We start from the raw sequence: 24219 nt of genomic DNA, 5'->3' as shown, positions 1-24219 counted from the left end.
TCATTTTTCCTGAAAATACGGGACGATTCCGTATTTCAAGGGACGGGTGGCAACCCTATGTGCTACATAGAGAGGACCCTCACTGACTGAAACGCTTTGTCCTGTCCTATTAGAATACGCAAGGCCATCTATGGGCCATTCAGAGTTAATGCAAACTGATGTCCAACAACCAAAACACATGTTTAAAAAGCACTTAGGTATTCAAATCTTAGATGTTTACCAAGATACTTCTATTTTCTTATGAATACCACAATAATATTGTAACAATTATAAAAATATAAAATTGTCACTACAATAACTTATTTGGGGGAACAGACAAATGTTAAGTAGTATTTTAATTTTAAGTATTATTTAATAACAATAGAGTTAAAATTCTGTAATGTGGTTGCTACCAACACATTACTGTCATGAAGATGGGAAAAACATGGGAAGATTTTGACAAAAATAAAAAATGATATTGAATTATCAACTATAAAACTATAAGAGTCCTATAATGCCCCTTTTTACACGATGTAAGATAAGTCTCTGATGTCTCCAGAGTGTGTATGTGAAGTTTTAGCTCAAAATACCCCACAGATCATTTATATAGCATGTTAAAATTATCACCTTTTGAGGGTGAACAAAGACACACCGTTTTTGTGTGTCCCTTTAAATGTACAGACCTTCAATGATCAGAAATGATGATCATGTTGGGTAAGTAACTGTGTATCCTTAAATTCAGTTTTTTTTTACAACACCGGCAAAGCTTGTTTATTCCAGTGCGAATGCAGACAGGGTTGCCAAGTTTTTACGACAAAACCCGCCAACTACTAGCCCTAAACAATAGCTTCTCGGGGGGTTCTCCGGGGAAAAATGGCGTTTGGGGGTAAAATGTGTGTTTATTTTGGCAAGGTTGCCTGCTAAAATTCACATTCCTGGGTCTATATATCACATAATTGAGGTCGCTTCAACCCACGGACATAGAAAACCACCGGGGGGAAAACCGCGGACTTGGCAACACAGTGCAGTTGAGCTCTGTTGACATTTGACAACTAACGTTATGCGTCGCTCCGCTGCTCTGATTGGTTGTAGGTCTGTCCAATCGAGGTCTTTCCTGGTTGGGTTGAGATACACAGAAAAGAGGCAGCCTCACCCTCGGGTACAGACACACGAGAGAAGGACGAAGGACAGAGACGAGCCTGAGCTCTCCGATTAAAGTCCATTCGCCTTACAGATGCTCATTATGCATACAGATAACAAATTAATGTAATATCTGTAATTAAGCAGCCTTGCCCTGATGGCCTTTTGGTTCCTTGCCACTGTCGCCTTTGGCTTGGCTTACTCAGTTGGGGACACTAAAATTATGATACTTATTCAACTAATTATACAAATAAAATGTATTAATTAGGTCATATTTAATTCTATAAACTATCCAAATCAAACTAGCCAAATCTAATTCTGTTGCAATATTGTCCTGTTTGACACTGTGAAGCTGCTTTTGAAACAATCGTCACTGTAAAAGCGCGATATACATAAAGATGATTGATTGATTGAAGAAGCAAAACTTCAGTAAACTCTACAGTATTGTAAAATATAATTTACAATGACTTTTATTAGTGTAAAGATCTAATCTGGTGGATTTAGTCATGTAGCAAATGTTTAAGGCACGTTTCTACCAGTATAACAGTCCAATGTCCAATAACTCATCTGAATGTAACTCTTAAGTGCTGATCAGTAAGACAATCACTCCATCTGGACTTCTTTTTTTAACGCTGTATTTTCCTTCTATTGTCCCTTTATTCCACACCGCTGTCTGTCCTCTGAACGGCTCGTCTGCTTCCTGCTTCTCTGAAGCCCCTCCCTCTGAAAAACGCAATGGTCTTAGATTGGTCAGATGGCCAAATGGAGTTTCCTGTATTTTTATTGGCTGAAGCACAGCTTAAGGCCACGCCCCTTCCCATTACGGGCAGAAGTCACATCTGCGGAGACTAGCGAGGGTTTATGATGTCACCGACCCAGGAAGAAGCTCGTTGTAGTCCAAACCGGCCATTTTTGTAGGCAATAAACTGCCGTCACTTTAAAAGACAATATCTCCGTTTGCAGTGAACTTTCAGCGCTGTAACTTTGCAGATACTGTTTATGCTCAAGCAGCGACATTACACACTAACTAAAGTTACAAAAGTCACATCGCATGCAAACACCGCTTTAAAGATGAACAGCAGAATTGGGCTACTTTGACACTGTTGCTGTGCGTTGTTTCCTTTAGTCTGCCGGTTGAAGCGACACCCACAGAAAAACATTCACTGGGCGGCCAGAACACAGCTGGGCTAGTTTTGGGAGGGCTTTGAATAGCAATTGACCTATCGGTAAGCCCCTCCCCTTGAACGCAGATGAGCCAATGGCAGTTGAGTATCAGTTGCATGGGCACCACCGGATCTCACACATCTTTAGGTTTCAGCGCCATAGAGAAACACTGAAGATCCAAAGCTCTCATCGGTTTGAGGAAGCCTCCGCTGCTGAAGTATGGTATGTTTTGCTACGGTTTCCAGGTTGAACGAGATGTTCACAGTGTGCTACAGGGTTTTAGTTAGAGTTCTCTCGTTTGAAGGGTGTGTCAAAATGTCAGCTCAATCAGCAGAAACATGTATATAAACTGTGCGGTGTTAAAGAGACCAATGGGTCCAAGTAAAGTCGTTTACAAATGTGTCCGCTGAAGCTCAGTATACGCAACTATTGAAGATATTAGAGGACATGTTTGACTTTTCATCCTAAATGTGAGGCAGATGTTGAAACACAATGTGGTGTGATAGGCAGCGGGGCGAGGGACCGCGAGAGCGGGCCGGTGATTAATGTTCACGAGGGCCAGCTGCGTGGCACAGCGGTCTCATCTCGCGGTCCCTCGCCCCGCTGCCTATCACACCACACACAATAATTAGGAAGAATAGTTTCCACAAACCCCTTCACTGGATTGAGATGTCCTCTTCTGTTCTGAACGGCAATGGCAGCGAGTGTAACATTGAGCGTGTTTTGCGGCATTAAACACATATTTATACCGATTTCATCAGGCTCTGAAAATTCTTTAGAGACACTGATTCATCCATAGAGTCATTTGAGAATCAAGGAATTAAAAAAATGTCCTTGTTCTTCTAAGCTTTATAATGGCAGTGAATGGGACCTGAGATCTTACAGGACCGGCTCTAGCCTAGGCGAGATTGAGTTTTAATTATGAAGTTTTTATTAAACTACAAAAAACAAAAATGCTCTTATAGTTACTCCAACACTTAAAAAGCTAATTATAACTTAAATGATACATTCTAATAAATTGCACATTCAAAAATGCCACAGAAAATGTTCGAGGATATTTAACAAATTATGACTCAAACAATAGAAGAAGAAAAAATGCTTTTATAGTCACTCACTTAATCAAGCAAATTATGACTTGAATGATCAACTGTAATACATTTTCAAGGATATTTTCCTAATATTAACTCTCCTTAAACTGCAAAAACACTCTTAAGCACCTGTAAGGACACTCAAGCAAATGATGACCCATGAACTGGATTAACTATAGATATAAATATATTATGATGCTTAGGTGAGAGTAGACCAAACAATCTCAAGCTCCTCCCACATTTAGCTTTAAAGCTCTCAGTATGGATTGCTTTTATGATGGATGCATGCGCTTTTTTGGGCTTTAAATTCCAGGGTACCATGCAGTCCCATAATTATATATTATATATAATATAGATTTTATCACATCACAAGAACCAGAACAGATCAGATTGGTAAGTTTGCATTTGTTATCATAGAAACTACAAACAAGCGCCACTCTGTACAGCTTTAAACGCGCGTTTGAACAGTCACGCTCTGAAGCTCTGCCCCCACACACTCATGTTCATTTGAGTTTGAACAAAGTGCTTTAGTAAGGAGGGGCTGAGCCTTAACTTACACGAAGAATATCTCACACATGCACAAACAGCCTCATAACACACTAAAGAGAAAGGACACCAGAAACCACAGCGTATGACCCCTTTAAGAGTTCACTGCATGAGTAAAGCTCCAGCATTAGACACTGTTACCCAAGTTACAAAAAATGGCCACATTTAATATAGAAATAATAATCTAGTTTTCTGTTTGAATTAAGATTATTTTTCTTAGCCCATTGGCAGATTATTTATCTTATTTTAAGCAAAAACTAATTTTTTTGAGTTATTTATTATTTTATTAAAATTAATTTTGAGTTATTTTCTCCCAAGATTTTGCAGTGTAAAAGTTATATTTTTAGGCTGCTCTCTACCTCATCAATGTCCAAATGATCGAGATGGCCAATCAAATCAAAGAAGGCGGGGCTTACTGTCACAACTCAAACAGTTCGCTGAAAGATGAAAGTATGCAAGTCTTAGACATGTTTTATGATAGAAATAGACTATCTAATGATTCAAGCTGCTCAACCTTTTATGAAATATCGCCGTTTTGTAATTCTTGTAGGCCTAATTCATAAATTAATATGACGAGGCAAAAAACAAAAACAAAGGTTGCATTTTCTACAAAAGCCATTAGACATACAAGTAAGAGGGAACTGGAGCCCATTTTAAAATTAAATGTAATTTTCTAATTGGATTAATTATTATTTTATACTAGCCTATATTTCAATCGAGTACTTCATTAGAGAACTTATGTTACCATTCATATTTATTTATTTATTTAATAAATGCAATTTAATCCTTTAATTATTAAATTTATTTATCATTATTATTATAATTTATAAATAATATAAATGATACCCCATGTGCTCCCCAAGCACTCCGCCTATGTTTAAAACGCATTTTAAAATGTTACATGGTGTGAGTAGGCTATTATACATTTGGTCAGTTTGATTTTGATGTAGGATAAATTTGACGTTTATAGCCAGAAAGTAACATAAATCAAACCAAAAATGTCCCGAATTTGATATTCATGATATTTAGTTTGATTTCACGCTCGATGATCAACACGTTATGATAGACAGTAAGCATTGACTGAAATAGAAAAGGCTGGAGTGAGTTCGAGATGAGGGTCGCGGTGACAGCACTCGGCTCGGGCTCGGCACCGCTGCGATGGGCTCGGTCTTTCAGAGCAAGTGCTGGAGCTCGAGCTGAAAGTTCTGCCTCACCTCCTGCATTAGCCTGCCTACAATTAAGACGAATACCTTTACACAAATCAAAGAGACGTGTGACATGAGCTGAAGTAACACCCGCTGTCACGGCGAATGATCGCGAAGTCATCACATCAGAACTGGATGAGAAGCGCGCGCTCTGGACGCTCATCCTCAGCTGTGAATGTCAGGCGAGGAGCTCTTACCTGAGAGATGCTGGAGCCCGTCCGGCCGGCGTCTGTCTTCAGTCTGAAGCCGTCAAACACATGACATCACCTCCGCGTCAGGACTGTCCTGGGCTGCTTCCACTCAGCCAATCACACGCGAGGATCCAGCGCGCAGCGTCAGCATCAATCATCACACTCGCGCTCCTCCTCCAGATGCTCCAGGACGACGGTCAGCGTCTCAGCTACTGAAGACTTCGCTAAGAGTCAAATGCTGTTTTAAAACCCGACGTGTATTCTAGATAAACCTACCTTCATTATGTGGCTCACTGATTACAATATCCAGTCACCAAAACCATATTTTGTAAGACTTCATAAAACGAATTATATTTATCTGAAAAGTCATTAAGTAGCCTCTAATAGCTACATTAGTAATTAATGTTGATTTTTGATATATATATATATATATATATATATATATATATATATATATATATATATATATTTGACAGCTGTATAGATTATTTAAACATCTCTAACCCACCAAAGAGTGCTATTAGGATTTTTGACCCCTGCAGACTTCAGATGCAAAAGCCTCTAAATCTAAATGTTTTATGAATGTATGCGGAGAGCAATCACTCAGTATCGTTATCTCATTTCAGGCTTTATCTGAACTCTTCATATAGATATATGTATGTCCCTGTTACTCATTACACAAAAAGACAAACCAAATACAAATCTATTGTGTATTTTTACACTGTAATGTTCTATTTATTAAATTATATATTACCTATTAATGTCTTTAATTCCTCTCCCTCAAACTCATCTTCAGACACAGGTGAAGATATTTCTGATGAACTCTGAGCTCTCAGTCATTTAATGAACACTTTCAGGGTCCAGAAAGGAAGTAAAGACACTGTTAAAATAGTCCACGTGACTCCACTGGGTCACCTTACTGTTACGAAGACACGAGAACACGTGTTACGCAAAAACAAACGAAAAGAACGACTTTACTCAACAATTTCTCAGGGTGAGGAATTAATGACAGAAATATCCTCTTTGGGTGAACTAACCCATTAATGCTCTTATTTCAATTCTGACTTGACAGCTCGCAATTCCGACTTTTAATTTCAATTCACCCTTTGTGGCGTTGATTGACAGGCGCTCTGACCAATCACAACGCCGATATTGCGTTACTAATAATGTTACGGTTGTTAGCTAACGCTAGCTATGATACCTGAATATGATGTCATACATTATCTTTTATTGATTATAATAGTGAGCAGAGAGTTATATACCCAGCTTGCGTTACGGGAACAGTGTTGCTCCTTAATGTTGTTATCTTCTGTCTCAATCGCCAGCGGATGCGGTTGTTCAGTTTTACTCTGTGGTTGTAGGCTTCTGTCTGAAATCAACATGTCATTTTTTCAAGAAATTGTTCACTATTTCCCCAGGGAGTGCACAAATTGACAGTGGGAGCTCCATTGCGGGTATCGAACGCTTGTCGGACATATATCAACAGTAACTAAGTGGGCGGGTCTTTGCGAAGGGTAAGTTCCGGCTTGCTATCATGCAATTCTGACTTGGTTCTGATTTTCAATTTAAATTCTGACTTGATATATCTCAGTTCCGACTTGATATCTCTCAGTTCCGACTTGATATCTCGCAGTTCCGACTTGATACCTCGCAGTTCCGACTTGATACCTCGCAGTATATCCGACTTGATACCTCGCAGTATATCCGACTTGATACCTCGCAGTATATCCGACTTGATACCTCGCAGTATATCCGACTTGATATCTCGCAGTATATCCGACTTGACATCTCGCAGTATATCCGACTTGACATCTCGCAGTATATCCGACTTGATATCTCTCAGTATATCCGACTTGATACCTCGCAGTATATCCGACTTGATATCTCGCAGTATATCCGACTTGATATCTCGCAGTATATCCGACTTGATATCTCGCAGTATATCCGACTTGACATCTCGCAGTATATCCGACTTGACATCTCGCAGTATATCCGACTTGATATCTCTCAGTTCCGACTTGATATCTCTCAGTTCCGACTTGATATCTCGCAGCTTCGACTTGATATCTCGCAGCTTCGAGATATCAAGTCGGATATACTGCGAGGTATCAAGTCGGATATACTGCGAGGTATCAAGTCGGATATACTGCGAGGTATTAAGTCGGAACTGCGAGGTATCAAGTCGAAACTGCGAGGTATCAAGTCGGAACTGCGAGGTATCAAGTCGGATATACTGCGAGATATCAAGTCGGATATACAGCGAGATATCAAGTTGGATATACTGCGAGATATCAAGTCGGATATACTGCGAGATATCAAGTCGGAACAGCGAGGTATCAAGTCGGAACTGCGAGATATCTAGTCGTAACTGAGATATCTAGTCGTAACTGAGATATCAAGTCGTAACTGCGAGATATCAAGTCGGAACTGAGAGATATTAAGTCGGAACTGAGATATCAAGTCGGAACTGCGAGATATCAAGTCGGAACTGAGAGATATCTAGTCGGAACTTAGAGATATCAAGTCGGAACTGAGGGATATCAAGTCGGAACTGCGAGGTATCAAATCGGAACTGCGAGGTATCAAGTCGGAACTGCGAGATATCAAGTCGTAACTGAGATATCAAGTCGTAACTGCGAGATATCAAGTCGTAACTGCGAGGTATCAAGTCGTAACTGCGAGATATCAAGTCGTAACTGCGAGATATCAAGTCGGAACTGCGAGATATCAAGTCGGAACTGCGAGATATCAAGTCGGAACTGCGAGATATCAAGTCGGAACTGCGAGATATCAAGTCGGAACTGCGAGATATCAAGTCGGAACTGCGAGATATCAAGTCGGAACTGAGAGATATCAAGTCAGAATTTAAATTAAAAATCAGAACCAAGTCAGAATTGCATGATAGCAAGCCGGAACTTACCCTTCGCAAAGACCCGCCCACTTAGTTACTGTTGATATATGTCCGACAAGCGTTCGATACCCGCAATGGAGCTCCCACTGTCAATTTGTGCACTCCCTGGGGAAATAGTGAAAATATGGGGAAATATCCGACTTGATATCTCGCAGTATATCCGACTTGATATCTCGCAGTATATCCGACTTGATATCTCGCAGTATATCCGACTTGATATCTCGCAGTATATCCGACTTGACATCTCGCAGTATATCCGACTTGACATCTCGCAGTATATCCGACTTGACATCTCGCAGTATATCCGACTTGACATCTCGCAGTATATCCGACTTGATATCTCGCAGCATATCCGACTTGATATCTCTCAGTTCCGACTTGATATCTCTCAGTTCCGACTTGATATCTCGCAGTATATCCGACTTGATATCTCGCAGTATATCCGACTTGATATCTCTCAGTTCCGACTTGATATCTCTCAGTTCCGACTTGATATCTCGCAGCTTCGACTTGATATCTCGCAGCTTCGACTTGATATCTCTAAGTTCCGACTAGATATCTCTCAGTTCCGACTTGATATCTCGCAGTTCCGACTTGATATCTCAGTTCCGACTTAATATCTCTCAGTTCCGACTTAATATCTCGCAGTTACGACTTGATATCTCAGTTCCGACTTGATATCTCGCAGTATATCCGACTTGATATCTCGCAGTATATCCGACTTGATATCTCGCAGTATATCCGACTTGATATCTCGCAGTATATCCGACTTGATATCTCGCAGTATATCCGACTTGATATCTCGCAGTATATCCGACTTGATATCTCGCAGTATATCCGACTTGATATCTCGCAGTATATCCGACTTGATATCTCGCAGTATATCCGACTTGATATCTCGCAGTATATCCGACTTGATATCTCGCAGTATATCCGACTTGATATCTCGCAGTATATCCGACTTGATATCTCGCAGTATATCCGACTTGATATCTCGCAGTATATCCGACTTGATATCTCGCAGTATATCCGACTTGATATCTCGCAGTTCCGACTTGATATCTCGCAGTTCCGACTTGATATCTCGCAGTATATCCGACTTGATATCTCGCAGTTCCGACTTGATATCTCGCAATTGCAAGTTTATAGATGTAAATTCAGCAAATGTGAGAAGAATTATCTTTTAAATCGTCATATCCCGTGGCTGAAACAAGCTTCCATAAAAACATTAAAACAATATAACGTGTGTAAAAACAGTTTGTCTAAATAGTCTTCTTATAAACAAGATAAATAAATGTTAATGAATGTAACAAGACAAATATGCAGTTTTATGGTACAGTATGTTGTCTCAATAAATTATGCCCAATTTAAGAAGGTTTTGGAAACAAACCAAAAGTACTAATGACAGAATCTGACTGAACTGTGGTCGACGAGTTCATGTTCAATCGGTGCAGTCAGGCTTTACTGAGGGGCCTTTGCTGGATACTGATCAGACCAAAACATCAAAATGCATGCAAAAATAAAGGTTTATTAATAGATCTCTAGCAGCCTTGATGCGACACACACACACACACACACAGACACACACAGACACACACACAGACACACACACAGACACACACACACACACACTCATTTGAGCAGACTCCTGTAGGCCAGTGAAGACAGATGTGGGGAGCAGTGGTCCGGCATCTGTCAACAGAACAAATGACTTTCAAAGAAGAGGATGGTTAAATCAATCCGCATCAGAGATTAACAGTCTGAAATAATCAGAGCTGGACAGTAACTCAGCTCATTTACTTGAGTACTGTACTTAAGGACACTTTTTGAGTATCTGTACTTTACTTGAGTATTATTTTTTTCTGGAAATGTATGACTTTAACTACATTTGAAAGACAAATGTTGTACTCTTTACTCCACTACATTTCTATCAAGGTCCTCAAAGTGGAAAGTCGTTTCTGTCGCCGCTTTGAAAGTCAGTGGATGATTTTTTTCTTCTTTTAAAGGTGTTTGGGTTTTTGCAGAAAGCCTTTCAGGAATCACTCTTGTAGAGTCTCGTGAAGTTCAATGATTTCACAGCATTTATTAAACACTGATTTATAGTTTAGAGCAAAATGGAAGAAGACGGATGTCCAAATGCTCATTTAGTGGAGTATTCACATAAACAAAGTTGATTCTGTCTTCAGTGAAGGTGAACAGTGTGAGAATATCAGATGTGTATCAGTGTATTGGATCCGTGCATTCGGCCTTAAAGTGGCAGCAGCTTTATAAAGAGCTTTGTAACTTATATTCAAGTATTTAAATGAGTTTAAGTTAGTCGTGTGCTAGTGTGTCAGATGGAGCGTCACTGACTGGCTTAAACCATGATGGCATAATGTGCATTTATACAACTATAATAAAATAATGTGTTGACATAAGAAAGGAAATTTACTTTTGATACTTAAGTACTTTTGAAAACAAATACTTTTACTCAAGTAAAAATCTGTTTTTACAACTTTCACTTGAAATTTCACCGAGTGATATTTGACCAGTAGCACATTTACTCAAGTAATGAAGTTGTGTATTCGCCCACCTCTGGAAATAATACTGCACTGATGTTTGCTAGGAGTTTGTTAGGGTGAGTTCAGACAAATCAACAGAAAAGCCCTGGCCTCTGCTGAAGCTCCAGCTGTGCGAGTGTGAGCTTTACCTGCACGCCCAGTCTGGACAGATAGCGGTTTCGCAGGCTGAACGGGGACAGAGGCTTCAGATGCTCCAGATCGTCCACAGTCTGCTGATGGACACGCAAACGCTGGACATCCCTGAGACAGCAACAACACACACACTGCAGTTTGACTACACCGACCACCGCCGTTCACACACAAATCAGAAAACAAAACCATACATCTCCTTTTTTATTATTACAAGAGATCAGTGACAGAACGAGGGTGAAGACCAGTCAATAGTCTTGTTGCTGCGCTGTCAGAATCAAACTCATTGTACATTAGCTCATAAAAAAATGCATATCAAAAAAGTATTTAAAATACAGCATTACAAGCTGAACAATAAAAGATTACATAGAAATGAAGCTGAAGCCATAATTACACTACAGATTATATAGGCAAATACATGTATGAATCTCATGACGCTGTCAAATACATCACGACGGGTCATATTTCATATTTTACCCTAAATTCTTCTGATAGAAAACATGTTTGCTACTGTTCATATTCCACTGTATTTTAAAGCAAAATGCAATGCTGTCAAAATTTAATTGTGCATATGTCAGATTTATTGTCCCCCTTGGTAAATATAATCGGTACAAATAAATTATAAATCTTTTATTAAAAAAAATCTACAAAAACTAAACTTTCATTGAAGTAAAAGAATGGAAAGTGTGTGTGTGATTTAATGAGATAAATCACATTATGAAATAAATGCTCTTCTCCAAAACACTTGATATCTCACTTGACAATTATTAGCACCTCTAGAGTTATGAGTAAAATATCTCTAACGTATATTTAACACAAGTTTAGCACACCAGGGTGACTATGAACATGAAATTGTCCAGCCATGACTTCCTGTTTCACAGGAGTATAAGGAAGCACTAAAGGCCAAGTTCCCTTAATCATTCATCACAACGAGTAAAACCAGAGAATATAGATCGGATGTGCAGAACAAGCTTTACAAAATACAAAGTGTCTGTAAGGACACAGCTAAAGCACTGGAGATCAGGGCCATAACTAAGAAGACCCAATCAGCTGAAGATGTTCTGAATCTGACGTGTCTATATCGTCCGAATGCACGGCGAGGAGAGTTTGAGTGGACAAAGACCCTCTAAGATCAGCGATGGAGAATCGTAGAGATTAGTAAAAAAAATAAAATAATAATAAATCAAACAAGCCCTACATCACCACATGTTGTTTGTGAGGCTTCCTCCTCGCTCATCCAGACACAAACTCCAGCATATTCAGATGTCAGACACGACTGGAGCTTCAGACAGGATCTGCTTCTGTGTTCAGATCAAACTATAAAAAGAGCTTTTTAAAAATGAGTCTACCAGAGGCTGCAAACAGGAAGAAAACGCACCCCATGCCCACGGTTAAATATACCGCTGGCTCTTTAATGTTGTGGGCCTGTTTATTTGCTGGAGGTCCTGGATATCTCTTTCAGATATATGGTATCATGGATTCGAGCAAATACCAACAGATAAAAACTCAAAACCCTCCGTTCTCTGCTAGAAATTATAGTTGGCCGTGGGTGAATCTTCCATCAAGACAATGATCCAAAACAAACATCAAAATCAACACACAGATGTGTCCCTGAGCACAACTGAAGCTTCTGACCTGAACCCTAGAGAATGAGCGATGAACTGAAGAGAAGAGCTGGGAATATGAAGGATCTGGACAGATTGTGTGTAGAGGAACGGTCTCTGATCTCCAAACTCATCAGACATTATAGGAGAAGATTAGGTGACAATAATTGTGGTCAAAATGTTTTGGGGAAAAACACATTTATTTCATGATGAGATTTTCCCCACATCTTCAATTGTTTTACTTCAACGAAAGGTTTGATTTTTGTAATAATAAACGATAAAAATGATTAACAATTAAGATTTATTTTTACATGTTTCCTTGTTCATATTTACCAAGAGGGCAAGAATTCTGACCATGACGATCTGCCTTTCAATCATGACAACACTTGAAATAGTTTCAGCATGTTCATGAATAGTCTTGGCAGAGCTTCTGCTAACAGACCCGCTGCTGTGAGCCTATAAGATCTGCTGGATTAATACATTTACATCAACTCCGAGCGTTTACAGGCAGGTGGAGCTGGGGAGGTCGAGGGGTTACAGCAAACACTCAGCCAGACTGTTCAAACGCTGAACCGGCAATCTCATTGGCTGCAGGATATACGGAGCCAATCGGCTTGTGCCATGCGTTAATAATGATTGCTTGCAGATTGTAAAGGACCGGTCAGCCTGCGCCCTCTAGAGTTTCATAACTAAATTACAAAAGAAACATGATAAATCATTCAGAAAAAAGCCTTAAAGTCATTTTGAAATGGCATTTGCAATATTTATGAGAACGGGGCCGTTCACACAGAACAAGTTTTGCGATAATTTTCCATTGTTTCTCAATGTAAACACACTGAACTTAGTGAACAGGCCCAAAGACAGGTGGTAAACAGTCAGTTTTACATTGACCCTAAAATGTACGTTTTTTTGGGAATACAGTCATTCAAGTGAAACCCAATGGTACTGTGCAAAACAAACCAGAAATATTAAAATGATTAAAACTTAAAAAAACATACAAATAAGCCGAGTTAAGACAGGAGCCAGCTCCAATGAGCAGCATCAGTCGATCCGGATGAAGGCTCAACCAGGCCACACACTGACGCTGATAAAAGTGCACTCAGTCTGTCAGATGGCGACGCTTTTGTGAAGTACTAAAGGAGGTTTGAGAACGAGAGCTGGTCAATGGTGTGACTGGACCCTGAATACTTCTCTCGTCTCAAAGGCCGGAATGGGCTTCTAGACACAAAAAGCTCTGGGGGTCATAATGTTCAAGATGCGTTCCCTGAGACATCGGCTGGACCTCGTCAATAAATCTGCGTCAGATTTCATCCCAAAACAAGAAAGAAAGAAAGAAAGAAAGAAAGAAAGAAAGAAAGAAAGAAAGAAAGAAAGAAAGAAAGAAAGAAAGAAAGAAAGAAAGAAAGAAAGAAAGAAAGAAAGAAAGAAAGAAAGAAAGAAAGAAAAGGGGGAAGAATACATTGAGAATATCTTAGGACCTTGTGACATTATTTTCATGAAATCTAACCCAATAATACAGCGATTAAAATAATCCTGCCGAGGCGCAGTTTCTTCAAAATCTTAAAATCAATTAATTAATTAATTACAGGTAGTAAAACAAATACGGTCATGAAGTATCATTTTTTGTACATTACAGTAACAAGAATTTGACATTTAAAATGGAATATAGTGAATATAATAAAATGATTATAATGTCACAAGATCATTTCAAATCCTTCCTAGTGGTTTGGGTGCTGTCTGTCCGTGGGCTCAGGACTCGTCCGGGCTGTCCGGTGCTCGTTTAAAGGATTGTGGGTAAAGCGGTCAGTGAGGAGAGGGACGCAGTGCAGAAGAGCCTTCACCTGAAATACAGCACAGCACATGAGACAGCAGAACACCCGTCACACACACACACACACACACACACACACACGCGGAGCATGGAAACGTACACAGAAGTGAGAAGCTTCTTCACAGAGAGACTCAGTTGCTAATACCGTCCTGAATGAAACATGTCAACCCATATTTCTTCTGGTTTACTAGCATTGACAAAGTGATTGTGGGATTACATGATAAGCTGTCAAAAGAAAGTAAGGCAGCAGAATGTTGCTGGCAGCCATTTTAAAACGGGCTCATGATTAGGGCTACACGGGTTAATCAAATCCACATTTGGCTTGGCGTGTTTCCCTGATTATTAATGAAATATATGCCCAGTGTGCCAGTGAAGAGCGTGCGTTTGAAAAAGCAACACGCGTCAAACATCTTCACAAACGTCATGCAAAGCGTTCATAAACCTGTTGTCCAACAAAAGACAATGCTTTATAACGTTTTAACTCACTTTATTTCGTTAGTTGAGCGTTTGATATTTCCTTTTATTACACGGCTCTGTGGAATACTTGATTCTGATTGGTCAATCGCAGATAATTCCCAGATAACAACCAGCAAAATGAATAACACATCTGGGTATCAAGTTATCTTGAGCGGGGCTACTTATATTCTTAAGACTGTTGTCGACAGTCTGGCGCCATCTTGTGGCTGAACATCACTTAACCACCACGGGTTACAATGGGAGACTTCCAGGGTTAGTTCTCCCAAAAATGAACATTTTGATTTACTCAGGTTAACAGGTAACCCTGCAGTTTTTGTAAAATAAAAATTATATTATTTTCGAACTGTTATATTTATTCTTAAATACTCCTTTTATTTTTAATAATAAAAATAAGTGTTAAATTTCTTATTTTGTTTCATATTGCTATTTTGCAATAATCATAATTATTATAAGTCATGGTAATATATAAGCACAACATTATGGGACAAATTGTGCAGCCATACAATCGAGCACAACAATTCTTAATTATTATAATTGTTTTATTTTATTTAAACAAATCTCACATTTTAACCAGAAAAATCACAACTGGATTTTTTCCCCTAATCATGCAGCCCTGCCCATGATGCCGTCATAGAGCTAAAACGTTAAATAGTTTGCAGCTTTTCCCAAAGGACGTGGTATATACCATATGAAGCAACACGTGATTTAAAAGCTACATTTACATTTACATTTATGCATTTGGCAGACGCTTTTATCCAAAGCGACTTACATTGCATTCAAGGTACACATTTTTACATTATTGTCATTTCTTGCTTTCCCTGGGAATCGAACCCATGACCTTGGCGTTGCTAGAGCAATGCTCTACTAGTTGAGCTACAGGAAAGCTTTCTGAAGACGCACGCTATAGAACATACAGCAGTGCCAAACCATATCTGGACACTTAAGTCACATAAAATAAGAACTTCAGGGTAAAAAGTGCTGAATTGTCTTGAAATTAGTGTCACAAATCAACTTTTGAGGGTGAAATATGAATCATGTGTTCTTTATGGACTGAGATAGACCAAACTACAACTTTGGTGTTTACTTTTCTCTCCTAGCAGAGGAAGCACAGGCGTCGTTCATCACATTGCAGCAATGCTTCATTTCTGTCAACTGTTTTGCTTGAATAGTATGTCTGAGGATCTTTCTTGCAAACAAATTATATTTTCGGACATGTCCAGATATGTTTTGGAGCTGCTGTCTGAGGTGAAGGCGAGATGCTAAATTTACTCACTCAGATTTGAGTCGTCTGGCTCGTGTCGAGGCTGACAGGTTCAGCTCTCCCTCTGAGAACAAAAGTGAAGGAAGTGTGTGAATAACTGCCCGTTACAGGCGGAATACATCTGGAGTGAACGCTGACCTTACCTGTGTAATAATCATACAGATACAGCAACACCACGGCAAGCAGAGCCACTGAACACACACACACACACACACACACACACACACACACACACACACACACACACACACACACACACACACACACACACACACACACACACACCCACCATCATCAGCACATCTCAGAGTTTGACTTGCAATGTTTGATTCAGAATGACATTTTTGACCAAAAGATTTTACGTTTAGTTTTTTACTTCATCAGAATGTTACGAAATGTGGTAAAGGCTTTTGGCACCTGCTGTGTGGACGGACAGACGATTTGAAAAGGTTAAGTGCATTGGCAATGATTGGGAGACTAATTTCATCTAGTGGAAGAGTTTGGTACTGCCCCCAAACATCTCACGGAAAGTTTTTTTTTTTAATATATCAACCTCAAATTGGCTTTGATGTTCCTCACAGTTTTAGAGTAAAATGTGTTTCGGGAAAAAAAGATGTTATATAAAAATTTAAAATGGTATTTTGTGCACTCAAATTCACTTTTTAGTCTTGAAAGAGAGGCCAAACTCAAGTCTGTGCTCCAAAGCATTAATGATTAAGCTGCACATTTAATTTTCAGGTCTATGCTCAAAATGTTAATAAATGAATAATTACTGCATAAATATAATTCAGTAGTATACATAGACATAGACATATACGCCTTACACTAATACGTTAACTAATAACATTGTAGTAAAATCAAATTAAAATCTATGAACTATAGAAAGTAAGAAGTGAACATGAGCTCGGTCTCTCGTCACTTCAAAATATAGCACATTACATGTTAATCGCACACACAAAAAAGAGAACACAATGGATGGAAAGAAGCACCTGTCAGGAGCACGAAAGTGTAAAATGTAAAAGAAAATTAGGGATTAAGACGTTAAAAAGATGGAAGTTTCCTTACAAATCAGAATAGGCCAAACAAAATATTAGAGATGATTGTTGGTCGCAGATGTGTCAAAAGACCTAATTCAAAAAGTTTAAGTGCAAGTGGGTGCAAAAACGTTACTTGAAATAATATACATTTTAATTAATAAATGATTTAATTGTCTTATTAATCTTCAAAAGAAAAAGAAAAACACTCATCTTCTGAAAGAAGGGGGCCCAGATTCTTTCTTGCACAAGAAAACAAGATATCATGGCCACAAATTAAGAGTTTGTTTCCACAACCTACTTATTTTAGGTAAAACGTGACCATGATGCAAGTCAATTAACAAGAGGAGACAAATAAATAAGTTGTGAGACTGAATTCTTAAATCACGGCTTGTGTTTCCCCCCAAATGTCATGTGCGGCGCTCCGTACAGAAGACATGACCACAACTGACTTAAAACCAGGAAAGAAATTAATCATGGCCATGAATTCATTTTTCATGGGAAGGAATGCTTGATTTTTAATCTGTGACCATGAAATCTAGTGTATTTTCATGTGCAGGGCTTCTGTTTATGGTCAGGTGATGTCTATTAAAGTTGGTCAGTGCCATGATTTTCACCACGGTCACTTTCTCAGGGCTCCTAATAACGGACCAATCACTGCGTCTCATTTCAAAGGTTGCGTCCATCAGAAGGCACGTTTGTTGGCCATCATCGAAGTCAGTTTATTGAATAAAAGCTAGTCAACCGTGACTTATGGATAAATATTTTATGCAAGTATTTTATACAGTTTAAAGGAGCAAAATATATTTGCATCATCCAGATTTGTCCAGGCTCAATAGAGGATTTGTCTTTCAAACAGCTTACAGTCTCAGGAAAACAATAAAGTGTAGATACTCACTACACAGGCAGGCGATGAAAAAGACCTCAAGGAAGAGGTAACCTTTGTTGTCCAAGATGCTTCCTGCAGCCATCGACATGACGGCCAGACCCAGGTTCTGAATGGACTGCATGCTGCAAACACATCAGAGCATTACTACACAACATCAGCTGCATCAGGAGAGGAATGAGGAACAACAGGAGAGGGATGAGGAGAGGGATGAAGAACAACAGGAGAGGGATGAGGAACAACAGGAGAGGGATGAGGAACAATAGGAGATGGATGAGGAGAGGGGTGAGGAACAACAGGAGAGAGATGAGGCGAGGGATGAGGAACAACAGGAGAGGGATGAGGAGAGGGATGAAGAACAACAGGAGAGGGATGAGGAACAACAGGAGAGGAATGAGGAACAACAGGAGAGGGATGAGGAGAGGGGTGAGGAACAACAGGAGAGAGATGAGGAGAGGGATGAGGAACAACAGGAGAGAGATGAGGAGAGGGATGAGGAACAACAGGAGAGGGATGAGGAGAGGGATGAAGAACAACAGGAGAGGGATGAGGAGAGGGATGAGGAACAACAGGAGAGAGATGAGGAGAGGGATGAGGAGAGGGATGAAGAACAACAGGAAAAAGATGAGGAGAGGGATGAGGAGAGGGATGAAGAACAACAGGAGAGAGATGAGGAGAGGGATGAAGAACAACAGGAGAGAGATGAGGAGAGGGATGAGGAACAACAGGAGAGAGATGGGGAGAGGGATGAGGAACAACAGGAGAGGGATGAGGAGAGGGATGAAGAACAATAGGAGAGGGATGAGGAGAGGGATGAGGAACAACAGGAGAGAGATGAGGAGAGGGATGAGGAACAACAGTAGAGAGATGAGGAGAGGGATGAGGAACAACAGGAGAGAGATGAGGAGAGGGATGAGGAACAACAGGAGAGAGATGAGGAGAGGGATGAGGAACAACAGGAGAGGGATGAGGAGAGGGATGAAGAACAACAGGAGAGGGATGAGGAACAACAGGAGAGGGATGAGGAACAACAGGAGAGAGATGAGGAGAGGGATGAGGAACAACAGGAGAGAGATGAGGAGAGGGATGAGGAACAACAGGAGAGGGATGAGGAGAGGGATGAGAAACAACAGGAGAGAGATGGGGAGAGGGATGAGGAACAACAGGAGAGGGATGATGAACATCAGGAGAGGGATGAGGAACATCAGGAGAGGGATGAGGAGGGATGAGGAACAACAGGAGAGGTATGAGGAACAACAGGAGAGGGATGAGGAACAACAGGAGAGGTATGAGGAACATCAGGAGAGGGATGAGGAACAACAGGAGAGGGATGAGGAACAACAGGAGAGGGATGAGGAGAGGGGTGAGGAACAACAGAAGAGGGATGAGGAACAACAGGAGAGGGATGAGGAACATCAGGAGAGGGATGAGGAGGGATGAGGAGAGGGATGAGGAACAACAGGAGAGGTATGAGGAATATCATGAGAGGGATGAGGAACAACAGGAGAGGGATGAAGAGAGGGATGAGGAACATCAGGAGAGGGATGAAGAGAGGGGTGAGGAACAACAGAAGAGGGATGAGGAACAACAGGAGAGGGATGATGAACAACAGGAGAGGGATGAGGAACAACAGATGAGGGATGAGAAACAACAGATGAGGGATGAAGAACAACAGATGAGGGATGAGGAACAACAGAAGAGGGATGAGGAACAACAGGAGAGGGATGAGGAACAACAGATGAGGGATGAGGAGAGGGGTGAGGAACAACAGAAGAGGGATGAGGAACAACAGGAGAGGGATGATGAACAACAGGAGAGGGATGAGGAACAACAGGAGAGGGATGAGGAACAACAGATGAGGGATGAGGAACAACAGATAAGGGATGAGGAACAACAGGAGAGGGATGAGAAACAACAGATGAGGGATGAGGAACAACAGGAGAGGGATGAGGAACAACAGATGAGGGATGAGGAATATCAGGAGAGGGGCGAGGAACATCAGGAGAGGGATGAGGAACATCAGGAGAGGGATGAGGAGAGGGGTGAGGAACATCAGGGGAGGGATGAGGAACAACAGATGAGGGATGAGGAACAACAGATGAGGGATGAGGAACAACAGATGAGGGATGAGGAACAACAGATGAGGGATGAGAAACAACAGATGAGGGATGAGGAACAACAGGAGAGGGATGAGGAACAACAGATGAGGGATGAGGAACATCAGGAGAGGGGCGAGGAACATCAGGAGAGGGATGAGGAACATCAGGAGAGGGATGAGGAACATCAGGAGAGGGATGAGACACAACAGGAGGGGGATGAGGAGAGGGGTGAGGAACAACAGAAGAGGGATGAGGAACAACAGGAGAGGGATGAGGAACATCAGGAGAGGGATGAGGAACATTAGGAGAGGGATGAGAAACAACAGGAGAGGGATGAGGAGAGGGGTGAGGAACAACAGAAGAGGGATGAGGAACAACAGGAGAGGGATGAGAAACAACAGGAGAGGGATGAGGAACAACAGGAGAGGGATGAGGAGAGGGGTGAGGAACAACAGAAGAGGGATGAGGAACAACAGGAGAGGGATGAGGAGAGGGATGAGGAACAACAGGAGAGGGATGAGAAACAACAGAAGAGGAATGAGGAACAACAGGAGAGGGATGAGGAACAACAGATGAGGGATGAGGAACATCAGGAGAGGGATGAGGAACATCAGGAGAGGGATGAGGAACATCAGGAGAGGGATGAGGAACATTAGGAGAGGGATGAGAAACAACAGGAGAGGGATGAGGAGAGGGGTGAGGAACAACAGAAGAGGGATGAGGAACAACAGGAGAGGGATGAGAAACAACAGGAGAGGGATGAGGAACAACAGGAGAGGGATGAGGAGAGGGGTGAGGAACAACAGAAGAGGGATGAGGAACAACAGGAGAGGGATGAGAAACAACAGGAGAGGGATGAGGAACAACAGATGAGGGATGAGGAACATCAGGAGAGGGATGAGGAACATCAGGAGAGGGATGAGGAACATCAGGAGAGGGATGAGGAACATTAGGAGAGGGATGAGAAACAACAGGAGAGGGATGAGGAGAGGGGTGAGGAACAACAGAAGAGGGATGAGGAACAACAGGAGAGGGATGAGAAACAACAGGAGAGGGATGAGGAACAACAGGAGAGGGATGAGGAGAGGGGTGAGGAACAACAGAAGAGGGATGAGGAACAACAGGAGAGGGATGAGGAGAGGGGTGAGGAACAACAGAAGAGGGATGAGGAACAACAGGAGAGGGATGAGAAACAACAGGAGAGGGATGAGGAACAACAGGAGAGGGATGAGGAGAGGGGTGAGGAACAACAGAAGAGGGATGAGGAACAACAGGAGAGGAATGAGGAACAACAGGAGAGGGATGAGGAACAACAGATGAGGGATGAGGAACATCAGGAGAGGGATGAGGAACATCAGGAGAGGGATGAGGAACATCAGGAGAGGGATGAGGAACATTAGGAGAGGGATGAGAAACAACAGGAGAGGGATGAGGAGAGGGGTGAGGAACAACAGAAGAGGGATGAGGAACAACAGGAGAGGGATGAGAAACAACAGGAGAGGGATGAGGAACAACAGGAGAGGGATGAGGAGAGGGGTGAGGAACAACAGAAGAGGGATGAGGAACAACAGGAGAGGGATGAGGAACAACAGGAGAGGGATGAGGAGAGGGGTGAGGAACAACAGAAGAGGGATGAGAAACAACAGGAGAGGGATGAGGAGAGGGGTGAGGAACAACAGAAGAGGGATGAGGAACAACAGGAGAGGGATGAGGAACAACAGGAGAGGGATGAGGAACAACAGGAGAGGGATGAGGAGAGGGGTGAGGAACAACAGAAGAGGGATGAGGAACAACAGGAGAGGAATGAGGAACAACAGGAGAGGAATGAGGAACAACAGGAGAGGGATGAGGAACAACAGATGAGGGATGAGGAACATCAGGAGAGGGATGAGGAACATCAGGAGAGGGATGAGGAACATCAGGAGAGGGATGAGGAACATTAGGAGAGGGATGAGAAACAACAGGAGAGGGATGAGGAGAGGGGTGAGGAACAACAGAAGAGGGATGAGGAACAACAGGAGAGGGATGAGAAACAACAGGAGAGGGATGAGGAACAACAGGAGAGGGATGAGGAGAGGGGTGAGGAACAACAGAAGAGGGATGAGGAACAACAGGAGAGGGATGAGGAGAGGGATGAGGAACAACAGGAGAGGGATGAGAAACAACAGAAGAGGAATGAGGAACAACAGGAGAGGGATGAGGAACAACAGATGAGGGATGAGGAACATCAGGAGAGGGATGAGGAACATCAGGAGAGGGATGAGGAACATCAGGAGAGGGATGAGGAACATCAGGAGAGGGATGAGAAACAACAGGAGAGGGATGAGGAGAGGGGTGAGGAACAACAGAAGAGGGATGAGGAACAACAGGAGAGGGATGAGAAACAACAGGAGAGGGATGAGAAACAACAGGAGAGGGATGAGGAGAGGGGTGAGGAACAACAGGAGAGGGATGAGGAACATCAGGAGATGGATGAGGAACAATAGGAGAGGGATGAGGAACAACAGATGAGGGATGAGGAGAGGGGTGAGGAACATCAGGAGAGGGATGAGGAACAATAGGAGAGGGATGAGGAACAAGAGGAGAGGGATGAGGAACAACAGGAGAGGGATGAGGAACAATAGGAGAGGGATGAGGAACAACAGATGAAGGACGATGAGAGGGGTGAGGAACATCAGGAGAGGGATGAGGAACAACAGGAGAGGGATGAGGAGAGGGATGAGGAACATCAGGAGAGGGATGAGGAACAACAGGAGAGGGATGAGGAACAACAGATGAGGGATGAGGAACAACAGGAGAGGGATGAGGAACAACAGATGAGGGATGATGAGAGGGGTGAGGAACATCAGGAGAGGGATGAGGAGAGGGGTGAGGAACATCAGGAGAGGGATGAGGAGAGGGATGAGGAACAACAGGAGAGGGATGAGGAGAGGGATGAGGAACAACAGGAGAGGGATGAGGAGAGGGATGAGGAACAACAGGAGAGGGATGAGGAACATCAGGAGAGGGATGAGGAACAACAGGAGAGGGATGAGGAACATCAGGAGAGGGATGAGGAGAGGGGTGAGGAACATCAGGAGAGGGATGAGGAGAGGGGTGAGGAACATCAGGAGAGGGATGAGGAGAGGGATGAGGAACAACAGGAGAGGGATGAGGAACATCAGGGAGGGATGAGGAACATCAGGAGAGGGATGAGGAACATCAGGAGAAGGATGAGGAACAACAGGAGAGGGATGAGGAACATCAGGAGAGGGATGAGGAGAGGGGTGAGGAACATCAGGAGAGGGATGAGGAGAGGGGTGAGGAACATCAGGAGAGGGATGAGGAGAGGGGTGAGGAACATCAGGAGAGGGATGAGGAGAGGGATGAGGAACAACAGGAGAGGGATGAGGAACATCAGGAGAGGGATGAGGAGAGGGATGAGGAACATCAGGAGAGGGATGAGGAACAACAGGAGAGGGATGAGGAACATCAGGAGAGGGATGAGGAGAGGGATGAGGAACATCAGGAGAGAGACTTACAATCCATACGCGGTGCCCAGCTGATGCTCCGGCACCACAAACGCCACCATGGGCCAGAGAGCACAGGCCAGCAGAGAATATGACAACCCTAGAAGACACTGAGACACACACACACACACACACACACACACACACACACACACACACACACACACACACACACACACACACACACACACAGTTAATGAACTAGAAGTAGGGGTGGAATTGTTAACATTACTCACGGTTCGGTTATCATCACAGTTTTAGCTTCACAGTACCGGTACAGATTGGTATGTGACATGTTCAAGGCAATTAGGACATTTGTCAAAAAAATGTAATAACAACAACAAAGTCAAACTACAAGCAACAGCACAAATACATACAACAGAGCAAAGATGCATTTAAAATAAAATGCTTCTCAGGTACAGAAATTGAATAAAGAACATTGCACAACAGTTATACTAGTCTGACCTAGCGTAAGCATTTTGAACTGCAGGAGGCGCTACAATTTTTCTGTAAGTAGAATATGGAAGGCTAGATCCATAGAAATCTGGCTAGATCTGGTGGCTAGATGATTTACTTTATAAATATGGAAATTTTTCTCACACAA

At 42.1% G+C, this 24219-nt stretch overlaps 3 protein-coding genes across 4 annotated transcripts in view; 1 reads left to right on the top strand and 2 right to left on the bottom strand.

The window, feature by feature from the left end:
- Positions 1-5390, bottom strand: part of schip1 (schwannomin interacting protein 1) — a 393923-nt gene extending 388533 nt beyond the window's left edge. Inside the window, exon 1 of the mRNA XM_067449919.1 lies at positions 5320-5390. The gene's annotated coding sequence lies outside the window, so the exon portion shown is untranslated. The remainder of the gene's footprint in view (positions 1-5319) is intronic.
- A 4419-nt stretch (positions 5391-9809) lies between these two features.
- The window catches only part of mfsd1 (major facilitator superfamily domain containing 1), a 40727-nt gene continuing 26317 nt past the window's right edge, over positions 9810-24219 (bottom strand). The window contains exons 12-17 of one of the 2 annotated variants that reach the window (XM_067449923.1): positions 23628-23725; positions 18020-18132; positions 16231-16278; positions 16100-16151; positions 10914-11025; positions 9810-9916 (exon numbers count right to left, since the gene is read on the bottom strand). In XM_067449923.1, coding sequence (XP_067306024.1) covers positions 9857-9916; positions 10914-11025; positions 16100-16151; positions 16231-16278; positions 18020-18132; positions 23628-23725 — 483 coding nt within the window. In that variant the 3' untranslated portion in view covers positions 9810-9856. Of the gene's footprint in view, positions 9917-10913; positions 11026-13999; positions 14360-16099; positions 16152-16230; positions 16279-18019; positions 18133-23627; positions 23726-24219 lie in introns of those variants that run through there. The other variant, XM_067449924.1, reaches the window with a different exon arrangement.
- LOC137084940 (golgin subfamily A member 6-like protein 25) lies at positions 20412-21059 on the top strand (the record flags this gene model as incomplete). The annotated part of the gene is made up of 2 exons (XM_067451505.1): positions 20412-20732; positions 20763-21059. Coding segments are annotated over 2 exons (618 nt in total), but the record flags the coding sequence as incomplete, so codon positions are not given.

Source organism: Pseudorasbora parva, chromosome 8, assembly GCF_024679245.1.
Source record: "Pseudorasbora parva isolate DD20220531a chromosome 8, ASM2467924v1, whole genome shotgun sequence".
Taxonomy (NCBI): domain Eukaryota; kingdom Metazoa; phylum Chordata; class Actinopteri; order Cypriniformes; family Gobionidae; genus Pseudorasbora; species Pseudorasbora parva.
This window is presented reverse-complemented; position numbering and strand designations above follow the sequence as displayed.